Genomic DNA, 18,153 nt, shown 5'->3' with positions numbered 1-18,153 from the left:
CTCTGGATTCCATTGAAACATCTTCAAGCTGTCCTTGCAACAGTTCACACATTGATGTGTTTGATCAAGTGTGAGCAAACGCAGCACCCATCTTGCGAATAGTTTTCTCACATGTAAATGTTCATGTAAAATATTATGTATGCAGTCATTTGAGATGCCCACAGCCTTAGCAATTTCATGCACCTTCGCTCTTCTATCAACCATCACCATATCATGGATTTTTTCAATAATTTCTGGAGTAGTGACCTCAACAAGGCGTCCAGAACGTTCAGCATCACTTGTGCTCATATGGCCACTTTGAAAGTTACTAAACGACTTATAAACCGTTCTGATTGAAGGTGCAGACTCATCATAATGTTTATCAAGCTTAGCTTTGGTTTCCTGAGCTGTTTTGCCTTTCAAAAAGTAATTTTTAATCACTACACGAAATTCTTTCTCATTCATTTTTCACAAATCACGGTACTTGATCAATTCAAATGAACTCCAAACACAGAGTAATAGATCTGACTAAAACTTAGTGTGTGATCCTCCAACAGTTGACAGCAACTAAAAATAACTTCGATATGAACTGGTGGCACCATCTCTTAGACTTTGCATGGACTTATTGAACAGCCCTCATATTATTTGCTATAGAAGAGGGAAAAAAAAAAGAATCCTATGGAAAAGAAGAAAATTTTATATTTTCGGAAAAAGGCCCCAACAAGGAAACTGACTCTGATGAACATTTTTGTTGTGAAAACAAGGTGTTTAGTCTGGTAGACATGATTAAATATACACCCTCTGTCCAAAAAGAAACCGAACTTTTGATAGAAAATAAAACACAGGCCAATTAATTTGTTAAATGAGTTTTTTATATCGGTTTTTGGGATACTGTTGAAGGTCGTGTTACTGCCTCTTAAACGTTTTCAGTGGTGTCGTTTCGCTTTCCTTTCATTGGCAAATGAAGTCGGGGGGAGAGAAAGAAGTCACAGGGTGACTTCTTTCTCTTGGTTTTTGCTCGAAAACTGTCTCACAATGTTCGAACGATGATGTGATGCATTACTGTGCAAAAGTGACCAGCTGCCTGCATCATGATATTCGTGCCATACACGACGAATTCTCGCTATCAGTCGCTTCAAAACTTCAAGATAAAACTCACCATTAACCGTTTGGCCAGGCAGAATGAATTCTTTGTGGATAATGCCCTTGGAATCATAGAAACAAATCAGCATTGTCTTTACTTTTGACTTTTCCAAGCGACTTTTTTTCAGATGCCCCTCTTCTGGTGGTCTCCACTCAGCACTCTGGCACTTGTTTTGGGCTCATACTCGTTTTGTCACCAGTAACGATCATTTCAAGGAAGTTTGAGTCTTTACTAGTGGTTTTAATGAGGTCCTTGCAGTGTTCAATTCAATTCATTTTTTGGTCGTCGCTCAACTTGTGGGGGAACAAATCGCGAATTCAATTTACGAAGGCCCAAACTCTTAGTCAAAATGTTGTGCACAGTTGATTTTGGAATCCCAAATTCATCTTCAATCAAATCTCACGGATGATTTCGGGTTTTCTTTGATGAAATCATGCACTTTTTGGATGTTAATTTCGTTCAGTCCAGTTTTTGGATGGCCCGGCTTTTTGTCGTCCTCAAGCGTCTCACAACCACTTTGAAATCGCTTAAACCACTCATAAACTTGAGTATGGGATAAGCATTCATCACCGTATGCTTTTTGAAGCATTTGATGTGTTTCAGTAAAACCTTTACCAAGTTTAGCACAAAAGTCAATCGCAGCTCTCTGTTTGAAACTCATTTTCTGACCATTCGTCAAAACACATTGTCACTATAAATCGGCTTTTAATGAAACAAATGTCACAAACAGTTGGCACAACACTAACGAAGGTTGCTGCTTTCGATAACAAAAAGATGAAACAGGTGGCGCCACTAGGTTCTTTTATTTGCGAAAAGTTCGGTTTCTTTGGACAGAGGGTGTATGTTAAACAATCCAGTAATAGAATGATTCAGACAATGGGTGATTTTAATAATTTTGGATAAGGAAATCTCTAACGTGTAGATTTATTTTAGAAGGCCTTGGCTCCAGTTATTTTTTGTAGTTATGTAATTTTATTTAAAGTATATATATTGTTTTAGTTTTATTAAATGTGTATATTTCTTGTATTTGGTCTTGAGTCAGTGATTTTCCGGATTCTAAAAGAAACAGTTAAGTTATTGCACCAAATGGAATTGAACCTTTGTGTAAATACTGAACACTTGGAATATAACAGTATCTTTATAGAGACAATCTCTAAACATGCTGTTTTGTCTTTATGTTAAGGTCTCCCAGTAGTACTAAGGAACCTCACTTGTTACTTTCCTTTTTACTGATATTTCTCTTCCGTACATGATTCTTTGATACCTTTTAGATTGCTAAACCAATCCACAATCTCATTATCAAAAGCTACCTATTGCAACTTAAATATCAATTAGACATGTGGAAAACATGTCAAATCCCTTTGCAAAATCCTGAAATATCACAGTATATGCATTTCACTCGTTGATTACTCTCGATACCTTATTATCAAATGTGACGTCCACATGTTAGCCTAGTGGCTTTGCGCTTCGCAACCATATGCCTGGGGAAGGAGTGTCCTGGGTTCGATTCCCATCACCGACATGAGGAGCTTAAGGATCTTCCTCAGCCATAGCCAAGTTAGCCGGTCTTGGGCATGGACAGCAGGATTTTTTCCCCCAGTTTATCTGGGGGTTTTTCATCTCGCAAGCAGGCAAACCGGCCCCGTGAACACATGGATCTACAGCCATAAATACTGAACCCCCATGAGGGGGGGCTTAACTCGCTCCAATAGAGACGGGACAGAAAGGGGAGGAAAAAAAACTCCATATGAATAAATAAATAAATAAAATCAAATGTGACCTGTTTCTTAAACAGGACCACTCTATAACAAATCCATAGTAGCTTCTATATAGAATCTTGTTCTTATCCATGCATGTTTTATATAAGTCTTGACCAATTTTTCCAGAAAGTTAATTTGCACCACTGAAGAAGATATATAATTTGATGCCTCCATTTTGGCACTATCCTTATGTGACCACAACTGTCCTATCATCTTTTACATTCCTAGGGTCTCAACTATTAGACTTTCATTAAACATTGGCTTTGGAGAAATCTCATACAGACTTATTGACATGCAGAGTATGTAATATTCTAAATCCGTATACTTTGTTCACTTGCAGTCTTCAATCTGTAGGAATAAACAGCTCTGATGTCATTTGATTGTTTCCATCTAGTGAAGTCATTTTCCCCTTTCTTGCAATGTATATATTACCTTCCTAGTTATTCTTGTGCAGTTCTGTTTGATTTTCCTAGTCATCCATCTGTGACTGAGGAGGAGGAGGATAATAAGTTTGTCTTTCAGTGCTATTTAAATATTCCTGAACTGGCTTCCATGCAGTATGTATCAGTCTTTTTTTCCTTTCAAATTCCTTCATTCACAGTTTTTTTATCTTGTAATTCCATGTTATCAATCCCTTCGTTCTTGAAACTTCTTCATACCCCTTCACTCACCAGGTCAAAACAGTGTGATCTCTTTCTTTTTCACAAAATCCATCCCAAACTCTTGCTCTTCTTGTTCCTTCTGCTACATGCTGTCTGAGGCACTTGTTTCAGATAGCATTCCAGGAAAAAGTCAGCTTTTTTAAGAGATGATGATTCCTCTTTCCAATCTGTTGTCATACTTAAAATTTCCTATGATAATTTCTTGTTTTTCAATAGCTAATCTACTTTGCTTAAACATGTTACATTAGTATTTCCATGTTACAAGTCAGATATCCTAAGTAATAACAATAAAACACTTCTGGCTTCCATACAGTATGTATCAGTCTTTTTTTCCTTTCAAATTCCTTCATTCACAGTTTTTTTATCTTGTAATTCCATGTTATCAATCCCTTCGTTCTTGAAACGTCTTCATACCCCTTCACTCACTTCTTAACTTCAAACACTTCTTAACTTCCAATTCATTATTGGAAGTTAAGAAGTTTATTATAAAATGCTACTTATTTTATGAAGTTTTTACCAATTTTGTAACTTAAAATTGTTACTTAAATATATTTTTCCATTTTTGTATGTCATCAGCAAGACTTTTTGGGATGTAATTTTTTTCTTTCCTTTTATCTAAATATTATTATTATTATTATGTGACACCTCCAAGGAGTTCAAAGACTCATCGAGGGAGGGCACCCACTCTACAGCTGTCCATCTCCTCCACTCAGTCCATGAACTGCATCGACACCAACACCATCTACTCCCCAACACTATCACTAGTATTTTCACAGACAATCACAAACATCCATGCCCAATGCACGATTCGAACCCACAGCCTTTTGGCTGGAGAGCGGATACGCTAACCACTTGGTCACCCAGGCTGGCTATTATTTTTTTATATTTAAGTCTTGCTTAGGTATAAAAAATATTTAGATAAAAAGTCTAGCAAATAAATGTGATCATACTATTTGTTATATTGAGATTAGTGTTGTATGCTGATTCTTATGAAAGATGCCAAAGGTAACATATGTTTTGGAAGTAATTAAATGAAATTACTTCAGAGTTTGAAACTTATAAAATAAAAAAGTTATAATTTCTGCTGTTTTCCTTATGAAATTATAAATGAATAACTTTCCTGCTCAATGCTTAAACATCTAGCAGCATAAATGTGTACTGGAGTGGAAGCTGCTCAACTGTATTTCTGAGCATGTCTCATTCTTTATTACTTCCACACAAGAGAACATTGAAGTATTAGTTCTTTGAGAGAGGGGAGAAGGAGAAGAAACTTGGTAGGATTTTTCATGGTTTTTATATGTTCCATATATGAAGATTAAACAGAAATTAGAAGAAAAGTTAGAAATGGAAGACAGAGGAAATCTGTTAAAAAAAACAAAAAACATAGTAGTGAAATTTACATAATCATTAGCCCATAAAGATTTATTCAGTTAAAACTGAAAGATTATTGCTTTAGAAAAAAAGAAAAAAATTCAAATTGAAGAGCGCTTGGAATCAAAGAAGTAAGTTACAGATGGTGCAACTGACAGAATTACATGCACCAAAATAAATTATAACTAACATTACATTTATGGCCCTCTACATTCTCTGGGTATTGCAGGACAAACTTTAGCAATCCATCATATTAGTAGGGTCATACATCACTGAGTTAATAAACTACCCTAAAAGCACAATACATATAGAAGCATGAAAATGGATTGGGGAAAGACTGTTCTCCAACCCATAGGCTGTGGGTTCAAAACCCACTGGATCTTGGATATTTGTGAATATTTTAGATTTTCGCTGATTTACATTATATATATTAATATAATGTGATGTAAATCATCTCCATTTCTAAGAGAGATGATTTACATCACATTATATTAATATATAATGTAAATCAGCGAACATCTAAATGGAGGAAAGAGTGCTGTAAAGGGAGTTAGAAATTGACAAAGGTGACAGGAAAACGGGAGAAAAAGATATCCTTGAAGTATGGAGTAATTACTTCGAAAAATTGCTAAATCAAACAAGCAGTGATAGCACAGTGGTAAAAAACACTCAACAGGCATACAATCAGGAATACATATCCATACTTGAAGTAGAAAAAGCCATCAAAGGCTTGAAATGTGGAAAGGCAGCAGGAGTAGATGATATTCGACCAGAAATGCTGAAGTATGGTGGTATAAAAGTCTTACAGTGGCTGCCTGGACAGAGGGACGAATTCCCGATGATTTGAGTAGAGCTCTCATAGTACCAATATATATAAAGAGAAATAAAACTGAATATGAGGATTACAGAGGTATTTCCTTACTGAGTGTTCCTGGCAAGATTTATGCAAGTATACTTGAGAAACGGTTGAGAAGAAATATAGAAGAAAAGCTTGGTGAAGAACAAGCTGGATTCAGGCCAAATAGAGGGTGTCAGGATCAGATCTTCACTTTACGACAAATAGTTGAGAAAGCATGGGAATATAACAAAGATCTGTATTTAAGTTTTGTTGATCTGGAAAAGGCATATGACAAGGTGCCAAGAGAGAAGCTATTCAATACGCTACAGTTATATGGTGTCAATGGGGCAATATATCAAGCAATACTTAGTCTTTATTGGAGTTGTAAGTCAGCAGTTAGAATTGAAGGAAGTACAGGAAGATGGTTTAATGTTAAATCTGGTGTGAGACAAGGATGTACATTATCTCCTCTGTTATTCATTATCTATATGGATCACATTATGAAGAAAAGTGGTATTAAACATGATATCAGAATTGGAGATGTTGATGTCAGCTCTTTGCTTTATGCGGATGATGTTATACTTATCAATAAATCCGCTGTGAGTCTTCAAGATTCCTAGACTAAATTGAATAGCTAGCTGTTGTAATAGATATGTTATGAAGGTCAGCAATAAAAAGACAAAGACAATGAAAATAGGTAGAATCGTTGAAAATGTCAACTGTGTTGTGAACGGAGAACCTGTGGAACAAGCAAAACATCTCAGCCACTTAAGCACGATTTTTAGTAAAGATGGTAAATTAAATATGGAAATGACAGAATCAACAAAGCGCTGGTATGATAGGAAGTCAACTGAATAAATTTATATGGAATAAGAGAGAAATTATTCCGAAATTAGCTGTATACAAGACAGTGTTCAAACCAGTTTTAACTTATGGATCTGAGAGCTGGATCAGAAGTAAAATACTTGACCAAAGACTAGAGACCGCAGATACGAGAGTCCTGAGAAAGATTATAGGCATGAACAGATGGCATCAATGGCAATATCATATATCATATTAAAAACGAGGATATTAGGAAAGCACTTGACATTGTTGGTATCCAGGAATGCGTTAGCCGAGCTAATCTCAGGTGGTATGGTCACTTAAACAGACTGGGCGAGGAAAGATTAGCAAAACAAGTGTTCTCTGCCAGGTTGGCAGGAAAACGACCCAGAGGAAGACCAAGATATAGGTGGATTGATGCAGTACAAAGTGCCTTAGACGACAGAAATATAAGATCTGATAATGTTGCAGTCTTGACAAGTAACAGACTGATTTGGAGGAAAATTGTAGATAGGAAGTTAGTAATGATGTAAATTTTTCATTTAGTACTATCATATCCTATACACCCCTTTAGGGTAAATGTCAGGAATTTGATGATGATTATGATGATGTAAATTATCTACTCATGGCTTGAAGTGGCTTGAAATATTTCTTGAATATTTCTGCTTGAAATATTTCCACTTTTTGTTCTTTATAAGATGGCTTGATTATTTGTTAGTCCACCCATCACCCTGTTGTGCTATCGATTTTCCAACCTTTTTAAAATAAGTATGTCATAAAAAAGATTCTGTTTATAACAGACCTGTGTTTATGAGAATATTTTGAGCATTTAGGGAAGCTGGGAAGATCCCTTCCCTATTGCAGGGAAGTAATTTATTTTGTTTAATTGCTGTGAGGGTGACAGTAAATATGGTGATTTTGTGTTTTTGGCATATTGGGTAATTCTTATTGCTAATGATTCAGAATAATGTAATTTGGATTCAATTTCTTGGAAAATGTATTCTTTGCAGGGATATCTTGGTAGTGGGATTTTTGTTGTTGCTGGTATATTTTTGTTTATGTTTTTTCTTTGTGGTGAAAGTATGTTAATCTTAAATCTGGTATGGGAATATTACAATCTTGTTAATGCTCAGTTAAGTGGGATTTAATAGAACAAATGATAGAACTAATATAACTGGTATTGCATCCTGACTGGCACTTAAACTTATAAACAACATTATGGAATAGTAGCATGTTGGCTTGAGTTATGCTGGTTCTATCATCATCATCATCCTCATCAAATTCCTGATATGTACCCTCAATGGGGTGTACAGGATATGATACTAATACATGAAAAACTTACATCATTACTAACTTCCTATCTACAATTTTCCTTGAAATCAATCTGTTACCTGTCAAGACTCCAACATTATCAGATCTTATATTTCTATCTTCTAAGGCACTTTTTACTTTATCAATCCACCTATAACTTGGTCTTCCTCTGAGTCTTTTTCCTTTAAAACTGGCAGAGAACACTCGTTTTGCTAATCCTTCCTTTCCCGTTTTGTTCAAGTGACCATACCAGTTGAGATTAGCTCTGTTAACATATTCCTGGATGTTAACAAAGTTGAGTTCTTTTCTAATATCCTTGTTTTTAATATGATATTGCGACTGATGGCCTCTGTTCGCATGTCTAATCTTTCTCAGGACTCTCATATCTGTGGTCTCTAGTCTTTGGTCAAGTGTTTTATTTCTGACCCAGCTCTCTGATCCACAAGTTAAAATTGATTTGAACACTGTCCTGTATACAGCTAATTTAGTATTGTGACTAATTTCTTTCTTATTCCATTTAAATTTATTCAGTTGACTTCCTACCATAGAGCATTATTGATTGTGTTGTCTATTTCCATATATAATTTGCCATTTTCACTAAAAATCGTGCCTAAGTAGCTGAAATGTTTTACTTGTTCTATAGGTTCGTCATTCATAATGCAGTTGATATTTTCAATGCTTCTGCCTATTTTCATTGTCTTTGCCTTGTTATTGCTGATCTTCATACCAAATCTATTACAACATTTATTCAATTTAGTCAGAGAATCTTGCAGACTTGTAATGGATTTATTTAGAAGTATAACATCATCAGCATAAAGTAAAGAGCTGACGTTAACATCTCCAATTCTGCTATCATGTTTAATACCACTTTCCTTCATAATGTGATCCATATAGATAATGAATAATAGAGGGGATAATGTTCATCCTTGTCTCACACCAGATTTAACATTAAACCATCTTCCCATACTTCATTCAGTTCTAACTGCTGATTTACAACTCAAATAAAGACTAAATATTGCTTGATACTTGATATAATGCTCCATTGACACCATGCAACTGTAGTGAATTGAATTGCTTTTCTCTTGGCACCTTGTCATATATGCCTTTAGCAGGTCTACAAATCTTAAATGCACATTTTTGTTATATTCCATGATTTTGCAACTGTTTGTCGTAAAGTGAAAATCTGATCCTGACAGCCAGTATTTGGCCTGAATCCAGCTTGTTCTTAACCAAGATTCCCTTCCACAATCCTTCTCAACCATTTCTCAAGTATACTTGCATAAATCTTACCAGGAACACTTAGTAGGGAAATACCTCTGTAATTCGTACATTCAGTTTTATTTCCATTTTTATATATGGGTACTATGAGAGCTCTACTCCAATCATCTGGAATTCGTCCCTCTGTCCAGGCTTTCTGAACTATGCAGTGCATCCACTGTAAAACCTTTACACCTCCATACTTGAGCATTTCTGGTTGAATATAATCTACTAAAAGTATGGATATGTATTTCTGATTGCATGATTGTTCAGTGTTTTTTACTACTGTGCTGTCACTGATTGTTTCATTCAGTAATTTTTCAAAGTAATTACTACATACACCAAGGATGTCTTTTTCACCAGTTTTCAGTCACCTTTATCATCTGTAATTCCTTTTACAGTACTCTTATCTCAATTTCTGAGCCTTTTCAACAACCTCCAGAATATCTTGCCACTTTCATGATATTTATTTTCTATATTCTTACCAAAGTCTTCTCATGACTTTTGTTTAGCTAGTTTTACACAGTGTTTAGCCTTCTTACATTTCTCTCTATATTCTCTAAGAGCACAAGCTGACTTATTTGCCAGGAACTTTTGGTGTGCTTTCTTCTTTTCCTTCACTGTCTCTTTAACTTCATGTGTTCACCATGGAGTTCTGATTTTTCTATCCTTGCAGACAACCTGACAACATGAATCAATCAATGTTTTCTTCAGGATTTGCCACTAATCTCCAAGGTTTGGTTTCTGTTCTCAAACTTTCATTTTTTCTTGAATAATGTTTGTGTATTTTAGTCTACAGTTCACATCTGAGAGTAGCTCAACTTTTATTCGCTTTAAAACTTAAGAACATGTAAGAAAGTTTTAAAGTGAATAAAAGTTTTACATATTCTTCTTTTCAATATGAAAATCAATTTTATCCTGCTCAAGACTGCATGGTGATCACTTCCAATTTCAAATCCTCTATATACTCTAGTGTTCCTCCACCAGTGAGAAAACATCACTATCCACAATAACATAGTTAATGAGACTTTTCTTATTCCTTGCCTCTTCTCTCCATGTGAATTTGTGCATATTTTTGCGTTGGAACATTGTGCTAGTAATAACCAGTCCATGTCTTGAGCAGAAATCCAACAGGTATTTGCCATTATTATTAGCTTTGCTCTTTTCTCCAAATTTTCCCAAAATATTTTTATATGTCTGACAATCATTTCGTACTTTGCTATTTAGTTCCCTAACAAGGACCAACTTTTCCTTTTTCATTGTGTCAGTTGCTTTCTCTAAAGCCTCAAAATATGATTGAGACATTCAAATTACTGAAGGGTTTCTATAAGATTAATCCAGAAGATATTTTTGAGAATAGGACTGGTGGTGGGAGGACTATGGGCCATACACGGAAGCTGGGCAAGAATATGGTTAACAGGGGTGTTAGAGCTAGGTTTTTTATTTGGAGAGTGGTAAATGAGTTTAATAAGCTGCCAGAGTCTGTTGTGGGTGCTATGACCGTGAATGAGTTCAAGGCGAGGTATGATAGATACTGTGTGAATGTCAAATAGTTGTGTTTGACATGATGTTACGGTGTCCCTCAATGAGTCTGTCGACTCCTTGCAGTTGCCAGGAATAATAATAGTAATAATTCCTCCACTTCTACCTTAGGAGAAGCTTCTGAGGGACCATAGGCACAAATAAGTCTCATTGTCCTGTTTCCCCATTCTGATATTTGCCTTCATCGCTTTACTTAAAATTGCCTGCCATTCAAGAAGATTAGCTTCGCATTTCGTGTTGAATGCTATCACTACTTCTACCTTTCCTTGATTGTCATTGCCAAAATATAACATTTTGTATTTATTGCTCAGAAAAAACTCACCAGTTTTTGTCTTTTTTTGTTTCAGTCATACCTATTTTGTCCCATTTCTTCAGCTAGCTTCATTTCTTTGTCATTCAGGCTTCTTATGTTGATATAGTACCAATCTTGAACTCTGGTAATGTTGAGTTGGGGTGTGTTGGTCTATGTTTGAGTGAATTTTGTAGTTTTCAGTAGTGAAGACCATTCCGTAATTTGAATATTTGAAGATGGATTCATTTTAGGATGAGTTGTTTGGGATACTGTTGAGAGCTGAAGATCTCTTTCAGACAAGTAATTTCTTTGTTTAAAGCTGCAACTGAAGATGAATATGTAGTAATAAAGTATGTTAAAAGATATATTAAAAGACATTAAAATTTTTAATGAATAGCCAGCATCCATTATATATTTTGCTGGCTTACCATATATATAATAATAAGTTGTTTTTCCTTTTCTTTATTCTCAGTTCTTTCAAAATCCACCCTTTACATAATTCATCTTTTTTTGTAATTTTCTATGATGATTTTTTTAGGGTTTTTATTTATGTGAATGTTATTTCTACACTCAGTTATTGATATCTTGTGTTCACCACTTTTAACTGCATACCAGTTTGGTTCTGATCAAGTCTTGACAAGTTTTTGCCATGTTTACCTCGAAAAAGATTTTTATGCAGGTATGTAAATTAATGCTTTGATTGAAACCTCACTCAGTTATAACATTTTTTACCTAGTTGTACAAACGGACCTGCTCCATAGCCCAAAATAGATTAGCTTTGTATAAATTCAATTTTCATTCAATTCAGACTAATTACTAAACTTTTATCTTTTTTTTTCTCCCTTCAATATCCTCCTGGACTATCTTTAATTACGAGAGTGGTCTGAAAAGTTCTCGGCCTCGACCATAGATGGCAACACTATCTTCAAGATTTTTTTTTTTTCCCTAAGTTGGTACATCTGTCATAAGCATCCATGTGAAATTGCAAGTCATTCTATCAAGTAGTTTGTTTTATACACCTGTCTGAAGCAAAAGCGTTGTCTGTATCTCCTGAAATGGTAAAATTGAGTATCGTGCGGTTATAAAATTCTTTGTAAAAGAAGGTTTAACGGCAAAAGAAATTCATTTGAAGTTCATAAAAGTTTATGGGCACTCTTCTCCTTTGTTTTCGACAATTAAGAAATGTGCTGCCGAGTGTAAACGTTGCCATACCAGTTGAAGATGATCCACGCGAAGGACGTCCAAAAAGTGTAACAACATCAGAAATCATTAATCAAATGCACGATTTGGTATTGGACGACTGGCAAGTCAATGTGCATGAAATTGCTGAGACTATAGGCATTTCGAAAGAACATTTAGGATATATTTTGCATGAAGAATTGCAAATGAAAAAGCTTTGTGCAAGATGGAAGCCGGCTTGCTCACAGCAGATCAAAAACACACTGGCATGATAATCTCTGAACAATGCTTGGAGTGTTTTAACAAGAATAAAACTGTGCATTGATTTATTACTAATGATGAGACTTGGATTCACCATTACACACCAGAATCCAAACAGCAGTCAAAACAGTGGACAGAAGCTGGTTGTTCAGTTCCAAAGAAGACAAAGTTGGGTCTATCATCAGGAAAGGTCATGGCATCGTTGTTTTGGGATGCTAAAAGCATTTTGTTTATTAATTATCTTGAAAAGGGTAAAACAATAACTGGGGAATATTATTCCAATCTTTTACCCAGACTAGCAAAAAAAATTCGTGAGAAAAGACCTGGTTTGCAGAAGAAAAAATCATCTTTCATCAGGACAATGCACCTGTCCACAAAGGTTTTTTGGCAATGGGAAAATTGAGGGATCTGCACTATGAATTGTTGGAACATCTACCCTATTCCCCAGATATGGCTTCCTCTGACTTCTATCTCTTCCCAAAACTAAAACCCTTCCTCGCTGGTCAGCATTTTTCTTCTAATCAAAAGGTGATTGTAGCTGTAGAGGAGTATTTTGCAGATCTTACTGAGAACCACTACAGGTATGGGATAATGGTGCTGGAGCATCGCTGGAATAAACGTATTAGTCTTAAGGGAGATTATGTTGAAAAATAAAAATAATTTTGAAATTATAAATTTGTTTTTTCATTGTTAGGCCGAGAACTTTTCAGACTACCCTTGTATGTTTACATACTTGAAATAATCTTATCTTCTTTTTAATATTAAGTACTAATTTTATTATATATAATAGGCTGCCGAGTCTGGCATCATCAAGGTACGCAATGCAGCTGCTAAACATGAGGATCTTCGACTTGGTAAGAATAAAAAAAAATTAATTTGAATCTTTACTCTTATTTTATTGCATGAATTTTCTGACTCATTTTGTAAAAACTTAAGTTGCAATACAACATAGAAAACTACCAAAGCTTACTTAACATTGCTAACACTAAATATCACCTTAATATTACCATGTTTCAAGTTTTCAGCTTTTTTTTTTTTTTTTTTTGTGCACTATGTTTTATCTGATTTCAGGTTTCAGAGTTCAGCTTGATGAATTGCAGTTCTGAATATATCACTTAAGAGTTATGAATGTATAACTTCTGCTACTTTTATTTATATAAAGCATTCCAAGTGTTGTTAATTGCTTCAAGAATTCTCTAGGAATGCAGGGGGAATGACATAAAAAACATTGATATCATAAATAGTTTTGCATCAGTGTTTTTTAGTTCTAATGTTTTGTATTTTCCATACAGAAAGTGAATTCAGTGTTCATTTTTTGTGAATTCAAGATGCCATTTTTTGTAGTTTGATTTGGTGTTAAATGTCGAAAATAATTCCACTTTTCAGAATGTGGAAGAGATAAGGATGAGGTCTTGCAATTGTAAATCTATGAAGCTGGTATATTTTACACATTCATTTTACATACTTTACATTCTGTATTTATCAGATTTTTCCTTTGACCTTTCATTTCTCTAAAGTAACTTAGGTAATGGAGAATATGACAGCCAACATAGATTGAAAAATGGTCTTTTAAGTAAATGGCCTACCATTTAGAGCTTTTGTGCTTTAATCTTATAACTGCATTGGTATACTTGAGAAGAGAAAGGTAGGGTGTTTACTTTGTTTACTGTATGTCATAAACAATAAATGAAGATGAAACACGGGTGAAACATTTACTAACTCATTCTCATACTTTTATTCATAATTCATCATTTTCTGATGTATATTTGGAAGGGTTATTATGTCAGATATGATAAACGACATTATTTCATGACTAGTTTATCAAGAACGATCTTCCAAACTAGTCTTCTCTATATCAAGTCTTATTTGATCGGCTCATACATTTTGAACTTCTAACAGCTCTCCTCATTGTATCAACTCACCCATGTTTTCTTGGGTCGATAGTTATTTTTGATCCCAATGTTTATTTTGCTAATCTTCCATTGCTCATTTGTTTAGGTAACTGTATGGTCTTAGATTAGCTTTGCTTACAGTTTTGAATAACAGCGTCAAGTTTTTTTTCTGATATCTTCATTTTTAATGGTTCTGTCATTGATACGCAGTCTTGCAATAAATACTGTTACAGGTTCTGTTAGCAGTGCTGTGTGCAGCCAACATTTGCATGTTTTATCAGTAGAGAGAGAGAGAGAGAGGTCTAGCTGGACAGGTTAACATGTAGTGGAGAGATTATGAGAATCGTGTAGCTGTAATAGCACTTCATATGGTTGGAATGCATCCGCCTGTTATTTTCAACACACTCAAACACTTGGGATTAGTAGGATGTTTGTGTATTGGACTGTTAACCGTTATAACGATACAGGAGATGTATCTGACCTCCAAATAACAGGTCGAACATGCTGTGTTAGGATGCAGTAGCTTGCGAGGGCTGTGAAGGCATGCCTTTGCCATAATTCTGTGAGAATGCAGAAAGTGATGTTGTGAAAGATGAATGTTTTGTAGAGAAATGATGTTATGCATACTAAGTGATGACCTGGGGGTGGGGGTGAGAGCCTATCATCATTTTACTGGATGCTTCCTACCACCACAATGATTGAGTATATGCCTCAGATGGTCGTACAGCATGTGCCATAGCACCCAGGATTCAGAGGTCACCACTCCCATGTCAGTGATGGTTTGGTGGAGGGAGGGTGATGTATTGGGGTATTCAAGTTGCATTTCTGCAAGAAATGTGTATCGCCAAAGTGTATCAAGACACAGTGCTGGAACCTGTGGTATGGCCCATGAACAACTTGTTTCACAGTAGGCAGTGGAACTTCGAACAGGACTCAGCCCTTGCACACAAGGAGAGGACCACACAACAGTGGTTGAGGGTGAATGTCCGTCATTGGGCTTCAAATTGTGGTCAGAGCTTGAGAGATTCTGCAAGAAATTACACCTCAGCATCACCAGCCTGAAGGTGGATTTGGAGTGAGCAGTGGCTGCATTTCCATTCGATGTTGCATGCTGCTATCAGTATGTGGCCTCACAGCCTTCAGGCTTGTGTGAAGGCAAAAGGGGGACATTTTGAAAATTAAGTGCTGCTATATGCACACCATTCATGTGGTGTCTATGTTGTGCTGAAATGATTTACTGATAGATTAAAGCTTTATGTGCTGTTCAAGTTGTAACAGTATTTATGGCTAGACTCACTCCACTAAATCTCCTTGGAATTGTCACATTTGTGATGGTTTATCTTTGTTAGCTGTTTGATTTCTAACTCAAACCTGTCTTATCTGTGAATTAAAATTATTTTGAACACTGTCTTGTTCAGTAGTACTATTTTAGTGTTTTAGTTAATTACTCTTACTTCAGGTAAATTTATTCAATTGATTCCATTGTATACTGACTTTTCTTATCCTGTTTTCTATATCCATGCTTATTTTGCCATTTTCACTAAGAAATATTATTTCATTAAGAAATAATATTTTTTAAGGAAATTACAATGTATACTAATTATTAATTACAATAAGTTGAATTGATTGGGGTGCTTAAGGGTCAAAACTGTATAACTGAGAGGAGACCTCCACATAGGCTTTAAAGGAATGCAGAGAACCGACCAGGGCTTCTGACCTAATGTCCAATCCTCACCTTCTCGTGGTGCATCCTGTTGGGTATCTACTTGGTTACTCAATGAACGAGGATGGGCTGGCAATTTGGGATTTAGCCGACCAAATTGTATTCTTATTGGTTAAACTAAAATAAAAAGTGATGGTACAACATGACAAAATTTCATGCCGACTGGGGCATCGCCCGGTTAAACAAGGCCCCCGTTGTTTTCGCCAGGGAACCAGGGCGAACAGCGAAAAGTCAGCTACTGGAACAAATCTGAAAACAAACCCCAACTCAACATCACCAGAGTTAAAGATCGGTACTATCAACGTAAGAAGCCTGAATGGCAAAGAAATGGAGCTAGCTGAGGAATTAGATAAGTACCAAATCGACAAAATAGGGGTGATTGAAACAAAAAAGACCAAAACTGGTGAGATCTTTCTGAGCAATAAATACAAAATGTTATATTCAGGCAATGACAATCTAGGAAAACAAGGAAGTAGCCATAGTATTCAACACAAAATACGAGGCCAATCTTCTTGAATGGCAGTCAGTCTTAAGTAGAGTAATGTATGCAAATATGAGAATGGGGAACTGGACAATGAGACTTATTTGTGCCTATGGTCCCACAGAAGGTTCTACTAAGGTAGAAGTGGAGGAATTTTTTGAAGCTTTAGAAAAAGCAACTGACACAATGAAAAAAAAAAAGTTGGTCCTTGTTGGGGATCTAAATAGCAGAGTAGGAAATGATTGTGAGACATACAAAAATATTTTGGGAAAATTTGGAGAAAAGAGCAAAGCTAATAATAATGGCAAATATCTGTTGGATTTCTGCTCAGGACATGAACTTGTTATTACTAAAACCATGTTCCAACATAAAAATGTGCACAAATTCACATTTAGAGAAGAGGCTAGGAATAAGAAAAGTCTCATTGACTATGTTATTGTTAATAGTGATGTTTTCTCCCTGGTGCAGGACACCAGAGTGTATAGAGGATTTGAAATTGGAAGTGATCACTATTTAGTCTTGAGCAGGATAAAATTGAATTTCATATTGAAAAGAATAACATGTAAGAAAGTTTTAAAGCGAATAAAAGTTGAGCAGCTCTCAGATGTGAACTGTAGACTGAAATACACAAAGATTATTGAAGAAAAAATGGAAGAGTTTGAGAACAGGAATCAAACTTTGGAGATTCAGTGGCAAACTCTGAAGAAAACACTGATTGATTCAGTCAGAGAGGCATGTGGTGAGGTTGTCTGCAAGGATAAAAAAAATCAGAACTCCCTGGTGGACACAAGAAGTTAAAGAGGCAGTGAAGGAAAAGAAGAAAGCATATCAAAAGTTCCTGTCAAATAAGTCAGCTTGTGCTCTTAGAGAATATAGAGACAAATGCAAGAATGCTAAATACTGTGTAAAACTAGCTAAACAAAAGTCATGTGAGGACTTTGGCAAGAATATAGAAAATAAATATCAAGAAGGGGCAAAATATTCTGGAGGTTGTTGAAGAAGCTTAGGAATGGAGGAAAGAATGCTGTAAAAGGAGTTAGAGATGATAAAGGTGACATGAAAACTGGAGAAAAAGATATCCTTGAAGTATGGAGTAATTACTTTGAAAAACTGCTAAATGAAACAAGCAGTGATGACAGCACAGTGGTAAAAAACACTGACCAGGCATGCAGTCAGGAATACATATCCATACTTGAAGTAGAAAAAGCCATCAAAGGCTTGAAATGTGGAAAGGCAGCAGGAGTAGATGATATTCGACCAGAAATGCTGAAGTATGATGGTATAAGAGTCTTACAGTGGCTGCACTGCAGTTCAGAAAACCTGGACAGAGGGACGAATTCCCGATGATTGGAGTAGAGCTCTCATAGTACCCATATATAAAAAGGGAAGTAAAACTGAATATGAGAATTACAGAGGTATTTCCCTACTGAGTGTTCCTGGCAAGATCTATGCAAGTATACTTGAGAAATGGTTGAGAAGAATTGTGGAAGAAAAGCTTGGTGAAGAACAAGCTGGATTCAGGCCACTTAGAGGCTGTCAGGATCAGATCTTCACTTTACGACAAATAGTCGAGAAAGCATGGGAATATAACAAAGATCTGTATTTAAGTTTTGTCGATTTGGAAAAGGCATATGACAAG

The 18,153-nt window shown here is 35.6% G+C and overlaps 1 protein-coding gene across 1 annotated transcript in view; it reads left to right on the top strand.

Annotated features, from left to right (window-relative positions):
• The window catches only part of mon2 (Mon2 homolog, regulator of endosome-to-Golgi trafficking), a 749,535-nt gene that overhangs the window by 39,122 nt on the left and 692,260 nt on the right, over nt 1-18,153 (top strand). The window contains exon 3 of the mRNA XM_090397718.1: nt 13,209-13,272. Coding sequence (XP_090253844.1) covers nt 13,209-13,272 — 64 coding nt within the window. The remainder of the gene's footprint in view (nt 1-13,208; nt 13,273-18,153) is intronic.

Source organism: Typopeltis vanoorti, chromosome 1 (genome assembly GCF_054136105.1).
Source record: "Typopeltis vanoorti isolate ZY-2024b chromosome 1, IOZ_Tvanoo_1.0, whole genome shotgun sequence".
NCBI lineage: Eukaryota > Metazoa > Arthropoda > Arachnida > Uropygi > Thelyphonidae > Typopeltis > Typopeltis vanoorti.
The sequence above is the reverse complement of the archived record's forward strand: the minus strand, read 5'-3'. Positions and strand labels throughout refer to the sequence as shown.